Here is a 19,215-nt window from a genome sequence, read left to right as displayed (position 1 = left end):
CTGTGCGCTACATCGATTCATCGATATAACGCAACATACCCAGACGCAACACAACTCTGTTGTTCTAACCTCAAAGTGGCTAACAAACAAAAGTTGCCTCAATAATAAATATATATTTTGTTTTGCCATTGAATGCAAATTGTTAATAATAGTAAACCAACGATGATGTGTACGCGATTGAAACATTTACAAATTTAAAACCAACCAACAAGCAACTAAACGTCCATTGAAGTTAAACAACAAAAGCAGCAGCAGCACAAGCAGCAGCAGCAGGACCGAGGCAACATAAATACAAATACACAAAAAAGAGACCGAACACGCCAGTAAATAAATAAAAAATACAAAACGCAGCAGCTGAAAGGCATAAGCATTAAGAAAGTGTGAAGTCCTTAACAATGTTTTAGTTAATTTCAACTTATATTTCTGCTACTTTGGATGTGAAGCTGAAAATGAAAAATGCTTTAAATTACGATTTTCATTGCGTTCTCTCTGGCCGCGAGTTGCCAGAGGAGTTGCTCGAGACATTTTCTACTCCTGCCACAGCACCACAGTGATTTAAATGCAAAATATACGTCCGTCGTGCAACGAAAAATGCTCTCAAAGACAATCGCAATAAATATCAACAGCAACAACAAAAACACCTAACGAAATCAGAGTCCGCGTCCATCGGTGCTGGTGACTGCAAAGACACCCATCACTAATACCTTACCACATATATAACCGGCGAGTGCGACTGAAACAGAAGCTGTTGCTCGTCCTTTGCCTTGTTTTTAGCATTTAATTTGATTGTTTGCCATTGTCGTGCCTCTCCGAAACACTCTTGTTATAATTGCTTTTCATTGTTTACGTTTATTGGCACATTTGTTGAACACTCTTAGCCCATTTTATATTTAACATTTAATTGTGCAATTTCCGAGTTATAACGGTTTATAGTTAGAAAACAAATCCCTTGTTGAGCATTTATATCAAAATGAGATCTTCCTTGTCGCATTTGCCATCGATATCACGTCCAGCCGCTACAGCCACAGCAAGAGCAACATCAACAGCAACAACAACAAAAACAATAATATTATTAGACCCGTCCAATTCCAATATCTCGTTACCATCATCAATGCATTTGCCACGCTCGACCATTCGGAGGACCATTCGCTATCAAGAAAAACAAATGGCATAAAAGCAATTTGAATGTACGTATCCAATATTTCAATTACTATTTAATAATTCATCATTTTGTATTGGATTGACTTTTACCATGGATTGACTTTTTTTTAATGGAGCAATAGGTGTAGATGATGTTCATTTATAGATAAATTGATTTAGCTGTCGATATTTTTAGATTTGTTGCGCTTAAACGATGGACGAAACAATGATAGGAAATCAAAAAATAATTATGCTAGATCTAAATCTGTTATACATAACTGAAATTCGAGGCGCTAAGCCTAAATAAAAAAATAATTAATAAATAATAGCACTAACGTTACACATTAGTAATTTCAAGTGTTCCATAGATGGTGTACCATTTCGTTGGTGTACCATTTCGTTTCATTATATATGTATGTAAACAGTAATATTTAAACAAGTAAGAAAGCTCTAGTAGAGACTGCTCGACTACGAGATCCCCTGAACCCTTCGAGCAATAGCTATTTCAATCATTTTTAGAGTCTTTCGGCTTACACAAACGACACACACATACATACACACACGTAAGCACCCACGCATAAACGCTGCAGTGTGTGTTTACTGGGATAACTTAAATGCTTAATAAGTTTTCTTGTGGATGTCCTTTCACTTCCAGGTTATGATTATACCATGGATATACATGCATTTGCCAAAGCACAAGTCTCTAGTATTTGAAATACGCCTTTTACAAATGTGAGGGTGAGGGGGTGAATATAGGAGTGAGGGGTAAATTGTGACAAAAATCGAAATTCCATAAAGAACATATGAATCTACATTTAAAATTGGGCGACTCTAGTTTTAAGGATGTAGTAGGTATACATTTAATACTGATTTTCGATAATCGTTTTTAATCGGTAACAAAATAACGGGAAGCAAAATTCGATATTCGCGTGGCATACACGGATATTTTGCAAAACAAAAATTGAGATCTCTTGCTTCTATATCTTCTGAAATCCACGCGTTTAAACATACTGACAGACAGACAGATCGCGCTGATCAAGAATATATATACTTTGTGGGGTCTACCACGCCTCCTTCTGCTTGTTACATACATTTCAACAAAACCATTATACCCTGATTTCCCACTGAAAGTGGGAAATATATATTATAGCACTCGGTAGTCTTGCTCATATACTAAGGAGTGCAAATACATTTTTACATCTTTATTCAACATTTGTTCTCAATATTTGCGGTGTTAGCCTATTGGAAGCAGCCACAAAAATGCATTTTCGTGTTGGAATTTAAATTGGATTGCTGAAGAAGAAATTCAATAAAATATATTTTGTTTGATTGCATTTACGCATTATCTATTTGAAGTCGTGCGAGAAATATTTGTAATTTCACCCTTCGGGGAATGTGTTACAACACAACTCGAACTCAAACCCAAATCAAACCACATTTTCAAGGGTTATTCAATTTGTTGTGCAGCCTCAAGGGGAGTTTTATTGCTTTCTTCGATGGTTACAAATTTGTAAATCATATTTGCATTGGTACATCAAAACTTTAAGTGTCTATAAAATATTTAACACCCCATGAATATTTTATAATTCATAGCTAGTTAAAGTATCAGTTATTACTTACTTTGTTATATACTGAAATGAATGTATTGTAGTTGTAATTCTGGGTATATTGGCCTTGTTTAGTTGCATGAATTAGACAGAAGGACACGTGTCCTTAAAGTATAGATATTATTGATCAAGACCAACACGCGAACTTTAATATTAATTTTGTATGTCTGCATAAATAATATTGATAATAACATAGCTTTATCATATTATCATTATTCATTTTGAATGTATAAAAATGTTGTTGACCGGATTGATGTTGATTGATTGATTATGATGTTACGACAATTAATATTTAAATTTTATTTTTTTCTACAAATAAAAGGTCTGAATAATTAGGCAAGTGCATACACAGCAAAACTAATCAAATAATTAATTTCACATATTAGACCTATTTTTCAAACCGGGCTTTGCGCTAGTTTTAGGATATTTGCAAGTTGCTCTCTGCTGACTATTCACTCTTGTTTAATGCCTTATCCACTATGTTGAAAATACAAATCATATAAAGGTTGTTAGCTTTGGGAAAATTGGAGTTTGGTTACGTTTTCTACTCAAACTATACCGAACTATATATAGAAAGGGCTGTTTAAATTTTAATTTAGTTAACCTTTATTTAAAAAATTTATTGTATAATTTAATGAAAAAATCAAAATCAATTTCTTTTCTTTGTAGAAACTGCAGTTTGTAGAATCCCAAAATCTCCTTTATATCCACACAAATGCAAATTACACATGTAAGTATATAATTTAAAATATATAATATATAATTTTTTAATAATATAATAAATAATATTTAAAAAATGTTTTTATAATATCCATTTTTTAAAAACTCTAAGTAAATTTACATTTTACCAACAATAAATATTATTCACTTCGCAATACAATTGCGCATGAGTTATATTAATAAAATGTTTTACTTTGAATAGATTTTATAAATCTTATTTTTGGTCTGAAGCAATTCGAGAACAAAATTTTATATATGTTATTCATGGCTACATGAAAGTAATCCTGCTCAGATAGAAAGTATAATACTTTTGCATCTTTTGTTGCTATTCTTCGGTGCAGTTAAAAATTTTATTTTTCTGTTCTTAACTCCTCCTCCTGAGGCAGTTTTTCTGAGCTCCTCAATTGTAGCATATAATTTAGTTTGGTTACTAGAAAAAAATCAAGGGGGACCAGGTTTGGGGAATAATAGAACTGCGCAGCGTAAATAGTTTTGTGTAGATAAGTACAATTGATTTGAATAATTTGCATTTAAAATGCCTAAATTCTTTCGGGATATGGATAGCAAATTAAGTGCCTAGAAGAATAGGCAATGTTCCTTGAACTATTAGTATTATTCATTATTACTTATCTAATAACTTGCAAGGTTTGACAAACAAAATGTGAGCATGTGTTGTTTCTACTCTGAAACATATTTACATATATGGGGTTTTCTATTTCTTTGTTTTTTTTTTCCAAATAATAATGTTATCGCATATTCATATGTCATGTATGTAAATAAATAACTTAGCAGAAAAGGACTATGTATTAGCCTAAACTCTTCAAACATTGTAAAATACCATTCACAACATCATGTAATTATAACAAAGAGTGAAATAAATTGAAATTGAAATTGAAAATGTATATATATTTCAATAATATCATTTGAAAAATATGATATTAAATGCTGTTTTGCCTTCTACTACCATTTAAGAATTGTACGGAGATGTCGAGTATTAATTCGACAAATATATGTATGTATGTCTCATGTTGAAATGAAACTCAAAGTTATAAGTAAAAGTCGTAAAAGTGCAATAAATAAATAAATATACAGTAGAATCCGGTTTTAGCGACACTCAAGGGACCGTCGATTTTACGTCGCTATACCCGGAGGACGCTTTAACCAGAAAGCGTAAAAAATATTTTGTTTTCATTTTTTTTACGGTTGCCATGTTCGTAATAGCTTTTACTATAAAACAATGTAAATTTTTAATCAAAATAACCATTATTTATAAACTTATTTCAATAACATGGTTTAGAAACATTTTTGTGACGTCGGCATTGTACTTTGTCTGCCTCCCTCTCTCTGTCTTAGCAACATTTGTGGCGTTGCTACGCACACAAGCAAGGGTACTGATCACTGATCAATACATACATGTATACATTTCTAACAGATTCTATTTATGCTGAAATTTGTTGTCATTATTTCGCGATTTTTTTTTATTACGTCGTAATAACCGGTAATTGAGAGGAGACGTACTAAGCGGAGGCTCTTTCATATAAGTTTGTATGGGGACCAACCAAGACATCGAATTTTCGTCGACATAACCGGTTGGACGCTTTAAGCGGAGTCGTTATAACCGGATTCTACTGTATTTATATAATAATGATCAAGTTTCCATGTGATAAACTGTCTTTATAGAGTAATAAACTCACTTTACTTACCGTATACATACATATTTATTTACTTTTATTTATATACATATATGTATGAAAGGACTGCAACAGCTTTTGATCGGAACTGTTAAATAAAGTTTGTTTAAAACAAGTAAAACGCATGAAGGTCAATTGCAGCACTCTGAATATGCAACTTGTGTCTGTGGATGTGTGTGTGTGTGTGTGTGTGTGCTGGTGCGTTTGTTTGGTTTTGTTGGCCCCCTTTACTTTTGCAGTCTAGACTCGAATCAGACTTAACATTCAACATTCAAAGCTCAAAGCGAATGGCGCTCGTCGGCAATTTGCCTTTAACCTCATTAGAAACAAAACGGCGCCAATCCCGCTCAGGCCCCCACCTCAGCTCCGCCCTCTTTGGCAAAAGTTATTGGAAATAAATGTTTTGTTCAAAAAATAAAAACAGAGTAGAAGAACAGGAGTTTTATTAAAAGAGTGACGAGGGTGGCTTTGTGATTTGTGGTTGGGGTGCATTAAATGCAACCCTCACAGCTTTTACATGGAGCTCGGTTCGAATTGTTTGGATTTGGTTTTCTTGTTCTCTTCATTCTTTCTTTGTGTGTACGTACACATAGCCACTGGACCTGCGCATATTGGTTGTGCACACACACACACACCCACACACACAGAGCGACTTCTATTCCGTAGTGGCGTCTCTTTTGCTCACATCGGACGAGCCAGGCCGCAACCACTGACACTTTCAAATGAACATCCTTTGTGTTTGTTGTACATGAAGCATCATTATGTTGGTCGCTCGGGCACTCAGCTGAGCTGGTCGACGGGGCTCGTGGGCGTGTGGCCGTGTGGGGCAGCTGGTCAAGTGGCGCAGCTTCTGCATGACTCAGCCGCACTGATTGGAGCATCAAGCACTCCAAGTTCTTCGACTCAATCATCTAATGCCGCATTAAATATTCCATTTCGATATTGGAAACCAATTAAGAATGACTTGAAAACGAATTCGAAATACCCTTTGGCAGTTTTAAGTAAATATAATTTATATTTTCATAATACAATATATGCAAATTATAGCACACATATATACTCTACTAACATCTTGTAGTTATAGAAAATATTTGATATTGACATAAATTGGGTTTTATTTCCTAGAATATTTTGCTTGATTTAAGCCTTGTTGTAAATATATATCGTTTTTTACAATTTTGAAATAGTTTATATGCAAAGTATTAGAAGTGACTGACGTCTTTTCACCTGAAGAGGTCTAAGCTTTGATGTAGAATTTCCTTACTCGTTTAAACCCCATCTATAGGGTTATACATCATATTATGTATATATCTATACATATATATAAATATATATATAAATATAATTTTTTTTCAACCTAATTGTCGAGCTGTTCGAGCCTTGTGAATTTCATTGTCCCATAGCATACTCCATTTCGTAAACTGTGAAAATTTGACACATCCACAGAGTCTATCGTATAACCTTCTTTAGCACATACATCTGAAGTTTTTCCATATGATCGGTAGCATCTTTCATTGTCAATATGATTATATTGAAATTACAAAGGTATATCTATTCCATTTTTATGATTTGGTATTCAATCTTATGCCATATCTTTTATTTGTTTCCCATAAGATGTGGATATGTGGATATAAAGATATGTATATACTGATTACATGAACCCACATGCTATGTATACGTCTCTGTAATTCATAAAACCCAATAAAACCCAATATGGAACATATTGTATACTATCTACGGCATAAAATATTATATGAATATTAAGTAAATATACGGATAAAAAAAATAGTACTAGATTGTTGCAACTCTAATAACATTTATCCTTAACATTAATACCTCAAGTCTACATTTTTAATTAAAGCTCATATCTTCCATTATTAGTCTAAAGTAGTTATACCACATGCAACATATTTTCTGACATAGCTAAGATACCCTTTGGTTGCGCTTTAATGCGCGCATGCAACAATTGTGCCCGAAAAAGACGCAATCGGCTGCGTGCCACCCTCTGCGAAATGCCACCCTGCTAACCAACTGACAGGCAGCTACATGGGCAACCCCCAAAATACGAAATAAAAAAAACTGTTTATATACACTGCCATTTATATATATATACACACACACACATAGACAAGCTCACACACATACATACGTGTAGTGTCAAACAGGATGCATTTGTAGTTGTGAACCGAGTTTTGCGAGCTGCTGAGCTGCTGCTGTCAACGGCAACAGGATTCAGTTTGACTCTTTAGCTTTGTGCCGTTTGTCAGGACATCTCGTGGCTCGTGATTTGTTGTCTGTTCTTGTGTGTTTGTCAACAGTTGGGCTCAAGTAGTGAATACCTGAAACGCCGGCACCTTTCAATTGACATTGTATCGCCGACAGATCCTTGGCGAAAACACCTTGCATCGAGCGCATGAAACTCGGGCGCATTGTAAGTAGACAGTAGAAGCAGCAGCAGCGGGATCATTGCGGCAGTCATTATCCTGCCGCATCCTGTTGCAGCGGCGCAACGTTTTGCTCAACTCGAAAACCCCTGTCAATCATTATGAAATCATAATAAATACATATACATACATATATATTTGGTCCTGTGAAGCGTACATAATTTAATAGGGATAATAAAATATGGTTCTGTTGTTTGTCTGGCAGCGAGGGGAATCGTTCTGCCTTGCCTCCGGCCCCGCCTTGAGGTTTATTGTTAATCTCTCAGCCATTCAACCGGCTGGAACTAAGATACAAAAGAACTCGTTGCCCACAATAAGTTTCACATCATCATTATATCGTAAGCGTAATTTAATAAACTGATTTCCTCTTCAATTGCATCCATTTGGCGATTCGCATTCGATCGCAATTCTGTGTCTATTGAGCATAAAGTTTATATAGGAATTGTAAAATTGATAGATATTTTGATTTCTTATATTTGATATTTAGGATTAGAGTTCAAGAAACTGAATTCGGGTATGAGCTGAAGTTGGTTTTCGATGTATAGATACATATTATAATATAAGAAGTCTGATGTAGCATAAATATAATATTGCTATTTCAAAATAATTTCCAGTTGAGTTTTTGTAAACGAAAAGTAAGTTTACAATAAAGATTAGCTATATACATATGCTATATGTGTATAGAAATATATTCTCAAATGTTGTAAAAATATAACTGGTTTTTCTTGTAGGTTAGGCTTAGAATTTGTGAATATTATGACCGCGATAATTTAAAATATTTTTGAAATATATGTATATATTTTTAACAACGTCTTTTAAAGCTTAAATTTGTTGTCATTATTTCGCTTTTTTCGGCACCTCGTAATATCCTGTGAATGACCAACCAACCGAATTTTCGTCGACATAACCGGTTGGACGCTTTAAGCGTAGTCGTTATAACCGGATTCCTTTGTAATTATATATATAATATAGATATAGTTTTCAAGCATACGATAAGTAATACAAGTTATCATATAACTTCCACTGAAATCAGCGGTACAGAATCTAATTCTAACGAGTGAAGCAAACGCTTTACTTAAGTTAAACAGAACGTATTCCCATTTAGTCTGCTAGTAAAACCTACTGACTCAAGTAAAGAGGAACGTGTTTTAGGCTACCGATTTTTCGTGTACCTCCAAGTCAATTCAAACAAATTTACTTTATTTATGCACTTTTACTGTCGCGAGCAGTACTCGCGAAACCTTTCAGATCTATGATAGGCTCTAAGCGCTGTCTAATCATAATCAAGCTGATGCACCGTTAGAAGGAAGGAAACAAATTAACAGCGCAATCGCTTTATAAATATAAAGCTATTACATAGCTAAATCTATTTTGCCAGCTGCTGCTTTTAAATCATAATGTTAAACGTGGCGCCGGTCGCTGGGTCCAACAATGTGGACTCTATTTAATATTTTCCTAACTACCTAAAATTCCATTCTATCATAAAAAGTTTAGTATGTGTTTTTTATACTCATATAAAATATATTAATATATATAATAAAAATTAAATATCGGACGAAAAAAATTAAATATATTATATGTCTAATATTAATAGGGATGCAATAAATATTAAGAGTTCTATATAGTTATTCTTTGCACTATACTACTAATAAATATAGACTGAATTATACAGTAAATGAATTATCTAATCTAATATATACATATGTAATAAAAAATTTCTTAATTTTATCTTAACACTCTCATCAAACAGTCTAGTCTAAGTACAGTATAGTCACTGATGAATAAACTCTGTATAGGAAATTATAATAATGATGCAGTGAGAAATTCTTTTAAAATATCTCCATTTACTCTTTACCAAATTCAAGCTAAAGATAGGAAATTAGTCACGAAAAATCGTATTTCAAGTAATTTCTTGGGGAAGAATTAAAAAGAAATGTTGGCTTACCAAGTTGAGGTGGCTTAGGCGTGTTTGGCGGGCATCTTTGTTGCATTAGAGCACTGCAGGCAGCTATTATATGCTTAAAAGCCAGTTGGATGTCCTTTGATGTTGGCGTTTCGCGTGGCTGAGGATTTGGGCTTTGCTTGCTGCAGCATCATCAACTTATCTTTTGCGCGCTTTCAAGGAGGCGACGTGCATTTTCAATAGTTCGGCTGCCAGGGACTTGGCCACAAGAGACCAGTGGGTGCAGCGGGACAGAGAACGATAGATGAAAGAGAGAGCGAGAGAGATAGAGAGAGAGAGAGTGAGAAGGAAAGAGTGAGTGGGGCAGAGAAGTAGTAGTGGGCTTCAAGTGGCCAGCTAGAGCTTGGCGCATGGATATCTATCTAGCTATAGATGTGTGTATGTGTAGGTGTGGGTGTATATGTGTGTGTGTCTATTTCGCGCTCTTTCTCTGTCGGCGCGCTTTGTGGATATTGTGTGTGTGTGTGTGCCTCGTGTTGAGCGTTTTTAATTGTGCCTTTTGCTTTGTCCTTTTGGCTGTAATGGAGTGCTATGCAAATGGCGTTTTGATGAGTTTCCTTGGCTCTGGCGCTCTCTTTGTTGTCCCAGCAGACGTTCATCCCCCTTTATTACGCTTTTATCACTACGTATATACGTATTTTTGTGTGTGTATGTGTGTGTGTGCTTGATGGGAAGGGCTGCTACTGCTGCTGCTGCTGTTTTCGTTCTTTGTGATTGTTGTTGCCGCTGTTGTCGTTGCTCTGTTGTTGGCGACGACAGAGCGCTCTTATGTCGTTGTCGTTGTTGTTGTTGTTGTCGCTTTGACTGCGAAACGGAAGATGAAAAAACAAATTTGTTGATTTTCATGCGCGTCAGACAGGAGCAGAGCAACCACCACCACCAAATCCAGCTAAACGTATATATGTATATGTGTGAGTGTGTGTGCGTTCCATTTTCAAATTTCGTACATCACGGATTATTGTCCTTCCCTTTGGCATGGCCCATGTGCCCTGCTTTGCCCTGCCCTGCCCTGCCCTGCTCTGCCCTGACTGTGCTATATTGTATTGGTCGATAACGTGAACCAATCAAAAACGCTCTCAAAATGGCCGCCATTCAATTTTCTTCGATATATCAAATTATGTACAACTCAGTGGGAATTACTTCGGGGCCATCTGCTCGAGGGCAAATGCAGCAGCTTTTCCTTAACTTTTCAATAGTTTGCAGTTATGCTTCGCCTTATTGAGTTTTCCCCTTATATATACTACACAATTTCGAATGCATCATAAAAGAAATATAAGGAAGGCATTCAATTAAAAGTTTCTTGAAATTGCATTTTACTTGAACACCCAATTGACCCTATTTCTCAGCGACTGAGTACTTGCGGAGAAATATTCGCAAATAAATTGAAATTTTTACATATAATATTTGATAATCTACTTAATCTTTAAAAAAATCTTATTTAAGATAATTTAAGAAAAATATTAATATAGTAGAATCCGGGTATACCGACTCCGCTTATAGCGTCCATACGGTTATTGCGACAAAAATTCCTGTCCCCAGACAAATTTATCTGATCAAGCTTATACAGTTAGAGCGGCTTCCGGGTATAACGACGCGTCGGTCCCTTGAGCCGGACTCTACTGTATATCATGTATTCTCTTTGATATTATGTATTAATCCACTTCATATTCATACATAAACTTAAGTTCCATTTTGTTTCTCTTTCAGGCCTTGTCTAACTGCCTTCCAAATTCGCAAACGAAATACATACACCAAGAGCATCTTCCATATCCCAAATATTTTTAAAATATCTGGCGTTTGTGATTTGTTAAAACACGTTTGATTGTATTAGGACATAGAACTTAGGACTAGATAAAATATTAACACACAATACTGCAGCTAACCAGCCCAGTGTGGATCTACGACAAAACAAAGAGAAACGAAAAAGCGAGAAGCGCACGCCTATCTAAGAGTGGCATGAGCCATCAATTGGGACTCCGGAAACATGGTGATAATGAGTGTAGTGGGCCACGACCACCTGTACCCGGAGAAGAGAGCCGAGTTAAAAAGGTACGAAACTAAATAGTTATCGTAATAGTAATATAAGATTATATTATCTTATATTATTTAATCTGCATTAGATGACCGAAGGGGTAATAGATACCTCTAAGAACTCACCTCCATCTTATCTAAACTGGGCCCGCACGCTAAATCATCTGCTCGAGGATCGCGATGGGGTGGAGTTGTTCAAGAAATATGTGGAGGAGGAGGCGCCCGCCTACAATGATCATCTCAATTTCTATTTTGCCTGCGAAGGTCTGAAACAGCAAACAGATCCCGAGAAGGTGAAGCAAATAATCGGAGCCATTTATAGGTAAGTGAATTAAGAGAAAATCAAGTTAAATTTATTTAGTGAATAAATTGATAATAAGTAGTAAATATAATTATTTCTAAAATAAAGTGAGCATAATAGTGATATAAATAGTAATAATACCTTATGCTTTGTCTGTCCTTCTGAACGGTGTGCCGGACTGCAGTTGCTATTGCTGTTTGTCGACCAAAACCTCCTTTCTTTGGCGGGCGATATGCTGCCCTAACCTTAAGGTGGATAACTTCTATCTGCTCTAACCACACGCTGTCTTCAGTTTCCTGCGTGCAAGCTTCAGTTATTCCGCCGGAATACCTTTACAGCGAAATCACAGACTCCGCTCAAATATCCTTTGTCATTACCCATTTGCTCGGCAATTTTGACAGTCTTTTTAATGTACTTCCATAGTCAGAGACTATTTGAGGTAAGAAGAAAGTCAACTCAGTGTGTCTAACATTTAGCCACTGCTCTAAGTTTGGGATTGTTCCGCTATTCAACACCCGTACCTCCCTCCAGGAGGCTTAAGCCGGTTTTCGCAAGAAGCTTTACCGCAGTTTCGTATAAAAAACTTTACATTTTTGCAATGATAATAATAATTATAATGCCAATGTTAATGCTAATAATAATAAATGATTTTATGCATATTCTTTATTTTTCTCCTTTGAATGATAAAATTTAAGAATATTTGTTGGTTTCATCAATAATAATTATAATTATCTATTAATTCTTCCAGATTCTTGCGCAAAAGCCAACTATCTATATCTGATGAATTGCGCGCGCAAATCAAGGCCATCAAGTCAAATGAGATTCCGCTCAGTCCGCACATTTACGATCCCATGCAGCAGCATGTGGAGACCACCATACGGGACAACATCTATCCGAGCTTCCTCTGCTCTGAGCTGTACATTCAGTACATACAGCAAATGTCGGCGGTGCAGGAGCGCTTCAGCAGCAGCGGCGCCACAGCGACGGGCAGTGCGGGTAGCAGCGGCAGCGGCGGCAGTTGTGGCAGCAACAATGGCAGCGCTGCCGGCGCCTGTGCTCTGCCGACGGCGGCCAGCAAACAGCTGTCGGGCACAGGTGGAGCTGGCGGGAGCGGCGGCGGAGCAGGCGGCGCTTCGATGCCACCGGGCGTCTTTATCAATCTGCCCATGAGCAGCGGTACAGCGCTGCCAGCCGGCACATGCAGTGCCAGTGGCAGCGTGTATGGTCCATCAACATCAGCTAGCTCCAGTGGCTCAATCAGTGCCACCGACACGCTGCCGCGCAGCTCCACATTGCCCACGCTGCACGAGGATTCGGTGCTGTCGCTATGCGACGACTTCGAGAAGGTGCACGTCGAGGGCAGCGGTGGTCGTGCCCATATCGATTTACCTATGCGTCTCACGCGCGACCTTCTGATAGCAACTCAAAAAAGAAGACTGGAAATTAGACCTCCCGGGTATGTAACATGATATCATCATAAACACTGCATTCATTAGATTTAATAATAGATCTATGCTTGCTCGTGGAATTTCATAGAAAATTATTAAAGCCATTTAGTTTATTCTCCTCCTACTACTAGTATTACTAATATGTGTAAGTTAATAAACAAACTAAAAGCATGTATTTATATGCCCATCAATTCTTTAACTGTTAACAGCTATTAATTTGTATATTATTACAAGTAAATAGTAAATTTGTATAACACAAGTAAATTGTATGCAAATGAGACTTAATTTTAAGGGTGGTTTTTAGACTTTTAGGCCTTTCAAAATGGCTGAAATTATACGATTTGGGATGTACATATGTATAAAAAGGGAGAAAGAAAAAGCACTTTGAGAGGCTATTTATACTTCTTCATAGCATGCAATGAGTATCTTGGCCTTAGGCAAGCTGTTTGTAGTTAGAGTATACGTATATGCCTTATGGCTATGATTTTGTGTCCCTTTTTTATAGAGTACTTGCATTTTTATATATTCATACTTAACAAAAACCTAAACTTAAAATCGTAGCTGTAAAACCATATCTTTCACAGAATGTTTTCCTTTCGAAGAATTTCCTAGTTTTTACTCACTTCTGATACCTAATTATTCCCCTTGTTAAGATCCGTAGTCTTGGATTTGTAAAAGTTAAGTTCTTGAGAATCGCATGGAAAAGCTATATGTCGATAGAGTGTATAAATAAAAACTAATAATATCAAAGTCAATAAGACTAGCGATAACTTAGACTTAAGTGCAGCTTAACATCATTCAATAGTGTTCCTATGTACATCTAAATAAATAATTTTATTTTCTTAATTTCATTATATTTTTATACTATAAATAGACTTAATTTAAGCATTTTCAACTTTGTTTGTTTCTAATAAACATACCTCTATTCATTTATATTCTTTTATTAATCTGTTAATTTTTTTTAATATGCTTTCTTTTTATTTTCATATATATAAAACCAAAAACAAAAACATATTTGTACGATCACAAACCCACGAACCCACCTAAACAACAACAACAACAACACAACCATGAAATGCGACACCCATCTACACACACAACAACTACTACAACAACAAACAACACGGATTATTTATCTGCATTATTTTTTGTATAAACATTTTTTTTTTTCAATTATGGAAATTCTTGAACTGTACATAAAAACAAAAACAAATTCGCCGCATTGCATGGATCCATCAATTATGTTACTCCTTTCCCATTGCCTTATGAATGTGTTCCGCATGATAATAGAGCTCATGGTTATGTGTATACTGCGAGCACCAATACATCCTTTGTACCAAACTCTCGCGTCGATTCGGAGAGGGCAAGCGTTAGCTCCGGCGGCCGCACCGACTCCGATACCATGTCACTGTCCAGCTGTTCAATGTGAGTTTAGAGATAATAAGAGAGAGTGAGAGAGAGAGCGTCTACAGACTATGAAGAGTCACATTTATATGAATCATAATTAGACTAAAATTAATATTCAATAACGTATTATTCCATTTGCTTGCAGGGATGGCCGCCCTTATATAGAGCGCAGACATAGCTCGACGGAGAGTAAAGCCATACGGCAGAGCGCCATGGCGAATAAGGAAACGAACAGCTTTCAGGTAGTCAAATCCATAAATTATGCTCAATATGAATATATATGTATATATTCCATGTGACTCTTTTCAGGTTATACCCCGCACGCAACGATTACATTCGAACGAGCACAGACCGCTGTCGGAAAACGAATTATTGGCGCTGCTTATACCCAAGCTGGAGGAGGTGAAACGCAAACGGGATTTGGAGGAACGTGCGCGCTTAGAGGTTAATATTTATATACTGTCATTTTATTTAGAACTAAACTGGAATTGTGTTTGCAGCGCATGCCCGGCACCTCATCGAGTGCCAGTGATCGCGCTTTCGCCGAGGCGATACGCGAAAAGTTTGCGCTCGATGAAGACAACGACCAAGACATTTTGGACCAGCATGTGTCGCGTGTGTGGAAAGATCAGACGCCACATCGCTCGCCCGGCACAATGTCTCCCTGCCCGCCCATACCATCGAGAAGACGCACCGCAACACATGACTCCGGCATGGTCAGTGATGGTGCCATGAGTCTGAGTGAGTTCCAGCTAAACATCTCATCAATTGTCAAAACTCATGTAAATGGTTTCTTTGCCGCCAGGTGGACACTCAATGAAGCACTCAAAATCCATGCCCGATTCCAGTTCCTGCTCTAGGAAGCTAACAAATAAATGGCCTTCAATGAACACAGACAGCGGCATAAGCATGTTCTCTGCTGACACAGTCATGAAATACAAGGACTCAAGGTAGACTGATTGAATTATTTACCAATTGCTTATATTGAATTTCTTGTATTCGAATATTTTGCAGCTCCCGGTCTGGTTCAAGTTCGTCATCAAAATTGGAGGAAGGAAAACGAAGACTGGAAGACGAGCCGCGTCGCTCTCGTCGATATGCCCAACCGCAGCTACAATCCCATATGGTGGCCATGCAGCAGCAACAGCCATTATCCTCCTTCAGCAGTAGCAGCAGCGGCAGCAGTACAATGCATCACCATCAGCCTGCTACTATTGCAACGTGTCCACCGCCGTTGCCCATCAAGCCGCCGGAGACGGTTGTTGTGTTCTCATTCTGCGAAGAGCCAGTTCCTTACAGAATTAAAATACCCGGTACTCAGCCGACCCTGCGCCAATTCAAGGACTTTCTGCCCAGAAGGGGACACTTTAGGTATGGATGATATAGGCACATTGTAAAAATTCAATAATTTATACATTTGGCATTTGCAGATTCTTTTTTAAGACTCATTGTGAGGACCCTGATAGTCCAGTGATTCAGGAAGAGATTGTTAATGACTCCGATATACTGCCGTTGTTCGGAGACAAAGCGATGGGTCTTGTCAAACCATCCGATTAAACGTTAAGCATTAAGTGTAGATTTTGTATTTAAGATAAATTATGAAATGTGAGGGAGGTAGGGGAGAATGATGTATGGTGTGTACATGCATCTTAGAGATACAAACTCGAGAAGCTATTCCCAGAAATCAAAACTTAAATAGAACTAACTGTACATTCAATAGGCTTTTGCAAGCATCACAAACTATTGTACGTGGGGGATCTGAGGGGGAGGGAGACTGGGACTGGGATTGGGATTGGGACTGGTACTGGGGGCGCGGGCTTATGGGGTAGTTGATAGTAGGAAGGAGCAATGTGTTTCATCATTTCGTCCTTAACATCCGGAGGTATTTTTCTAAATAAACGTATGATTAATAATAATGAATTAACACCGAAATCAATTTGATGTATATGTATTTGTTATAAGTCGAGCAACGCGAATCGTACATTTACGTATATATGTATTTATTGTATTTTGTATATGTTAACACACAAACTCAACGAAGATCCTGAAAATTAAGTCAAAACACTTTGTATATCCCACGTACCGAACACACACAAACAAACGATAGAAATTATTGAGCACAGCACAAAAATGCAAAATGAAAATGAAATAATTGAAAGATGGAAAAATTAAGAAAACAATTTGATGGGTATTCCTGAATTTGGATTTGTTTGTTACTTTTTACTAACTATGGACTGCCTGCAATAAATTTTGTTAATATTTTTATAATGTGCATTTTATGATATGATGATATTAACAAAGTTCTATTCAACTTGACGAAAAATCAAAATATAATCTGTTTTATTTTTGTATAATCTATTGTACTGCATATTATAATGTATGTAAATTTGAATTTATGTATTTATATATATACACTCAACATACACACACACACACACACACACACACACACACTTACATGCATATATCTGTATGCATATATTGTGCTTTCGTCTATATTATATATTTATATAAAAATATATATATATTTACCATTGGACACAAATTTCTTTTGATAAACGATGAGTGCTAATTGCTCCAATAGTTGCATAATTGCTTAAAATATTAATTGATTAGTTATACTTGTATAAGTTATCAAAGAAAACAAAACAAAAAATAATAAAATAAACAACACAATAAATATTTTTTTAAGAAGCCGAGCATAATATCGCAGAAATATGAAATTAATGCATACATTTATAATAGTAAACAAAAACCATATTTTATTTGTGAGCAAAAAACTGCATGTAGATCTAATAAAAACGACAAACAAACGAATCAAGTACATGAAATCGATTTTATTTTTTTATTTAGCTGTCCCAACATATAATTAATAGAGGTGTATGTATAAATCGTAAACAAAATCATGTGAAACGCTAGACTGGCGTACAATCGTCCCGCTGGCAATGACTTAAATAGTTCTGTTCATTGATGAATGTGTGCGTGCACTTGGGGCAGTGGAAGCGCCTGTGCCGATTGCTGCCCGGATTCTCGTGCTCTCGCAGATGCGCCTTCATATTGTACATTTGGGAGAAGCGCTTATTGCAGACAGGGCAGGCGAACGGCTTGGCGCCCGTGTGGGAGCGTGTGTGACGCTCCAGATGGGCTTTGGTGCGCGTCTTGAAGCCGCAGACTTGACACTCCAGTCGCTTCGATTCGCTGTCGTGGATCATTTTGTGCTTGTACAGCGCCACCTTGTGTACGAATCGTTTCGAGCACACCTCGCACTGATACGGCGTTTCGCCCGTGTGCCATGCCATATGATGTTTCAGTCGGAATTTGCGACTAAAACGCTCGCCACAATGAGGGCACTCGAACTGTTTGACTGGTTCATGGTTCTGCAGGTGGCCAATGAAGCCCGAATAGGATTGCAACGTCTTGCCGCACTGATCGCACACATAGCCAGGAAAGTGTTCACGTTTCGTGTGTGCATTGTATGCCCGACGACTGCTGAACTGTTCGGGGCAGCTGGGGCATTGTATGTTCACTGTGTAGTCACCTGAACTGTCCTGATCCTCAGCATCTGAGATTAGGTATTCGATAGTGCCATCCATCTGATCTTCGAACTCACTTAGCACATCCTTGTCCTCTCTAAATATTTCTATTTCATCCGCTGTTTGCTTCGTCTCATCATCGTCCAAATCCGCTTCGGGGACCTCTTCATTTATAATTATCTCATTTTCAATATCTAACTCCAGGTCGATCGCTTGGAATTCCTCTTCCTCGCAATCAGAGTTCTTTACAATGAAATTGTGCTCATTTTTGACATCTACATCGTCCTCCTCCAGCCTTTCCTCTGTCACCGATGTTGGATCCACGATTGTCGGCTTGACAGCTGGCATTGCATCTGTCCCATCGTCTAAATCACATGCATCCACTGTCTCGACCATTTCGACGCTGATGTTGCCATCGAATTTGTCAGGGTCATCGCTTTTGTGTTCACTTCGTGAGATAGCCGATTTGAAATCCTTAATTATAAATGGACTACGTATCAGTTCGAGGATCTCCTGGCGCAGCTTCCGTGCGATTTGTAAGGATTTGTGATAGCGCGTCAATTTCTCGCAGCATTTCTTGCATATTGTCGAGCCCACCTCGGCGAGCACATAGTTTGTGCCCTTCGTGCATTGCACGACCAAGTCGCTGATTAATATGGGCGGCTTTCCAATCGTCTCCTCGTATATGTTTTTTGGGTTGCGCACAGAAAACTGGCAAATGCAACAGTTCATTTTCCGTATTTTTTTAATTGAAGATTGAATATTTTTATAACAAATATCAAAGCATTAAATTCTGCTAGCCGAAAAACATAATTGTACAATACTGTTCAGCAGTGCTGGAAACGGACGAAATAAATGAGTTTTGCCGCGTTTCCACTGCTTCAATAAATGTGCTAAAGTGAAATTTTTAGATCGTTTCCACTGATATGT

At 37.2% G+C, this 19,215-nt stretch overlaps 2 protein-coding genes across 4 annotated transcripts; one reads left to right on the top strand and one right to left on the bottom strand.

The window, feature by feature from the left end:
- The first annotated feature begins 20 nt into the window (after positions 1-20).
- Positions 21-19,078, top strand: Axn (protein axin). Of its 3 annotated transcripts, XM_089462673.1 has the most exons (12): positions 21-1,187; positions 3,417-3,477; positions 11,273-11,614; positions 11,686-11,918; positions 12,646-13,353; positions 14,636-14,770; positions 14,898-14,994; positions 15,062-15,196; positions 15,253-15,493; positions 15,558-15,702; positions 15,767-16,123; positions 16,183-19,078. In XM_089462673.1, exons 3-12 carry the CDS (start codon positions 11,522-11,524, stop codon positions 16,307-16,309), a joined length of 2,271 nt encoding a protein of 756 aa, XP_089318799.1. In that variant the 5' UTR covers positions 21-1,187; positions 3,417-3,477; positions 11,273-11,521; the 3' UTR covers positions 16,310-19,078. The 3 variants fall into 3 exon arrangements, with proteins under 3 accessions (XP_089318799.1, XP_089318800.1, XP_017857898.1); XM_089462674.1 differs by lacking the exon at positions 14,636-14,770; XM_018002409.2 differs by lacking the exons at positions 21-1,187; positions 3,417-3,477 and adding an exon at positions 7,424-7,589.
- On the bottom strand, positions 17,575-19,017 carry ZIPIC (Zinc-finger protein interacting with CP190). Its single transcript, XM_018002555.2, has one exon. It carries the CDS (start codon positions 19,015-19,017, stop codon positions 17,668-17,670), a length of 1,350 nt encoding a protein of 449 aa, XP_017858044.1. The 3' UTR covers positions 17,575-17,667.
- Positions 19,079-19,215: the final 137 nt, after the last annotated feature.

The sequence above is a fragment of the Drosophila arizonae genome, chromosome 2 (assembly GCF_054131065.1).
Source record: "Drosophila arizonae isolate 15081-1271.41 chromosome 2, UAZ_ARI_1.0, whole genome shotgun sequence".
In the NCBI taxonomy this organism is placed as follows: domain Eukaryota; kingdom Metazoa; phylum Arthropoda; class Insecta; order Diptera; family Drosophilidae; genus Drosophila; species Drosophila arizonae.
Note: the sequence above shows the minus strand (reverse complement) of the source record. Positions and strands in the feature narration are given on the sequence as shown.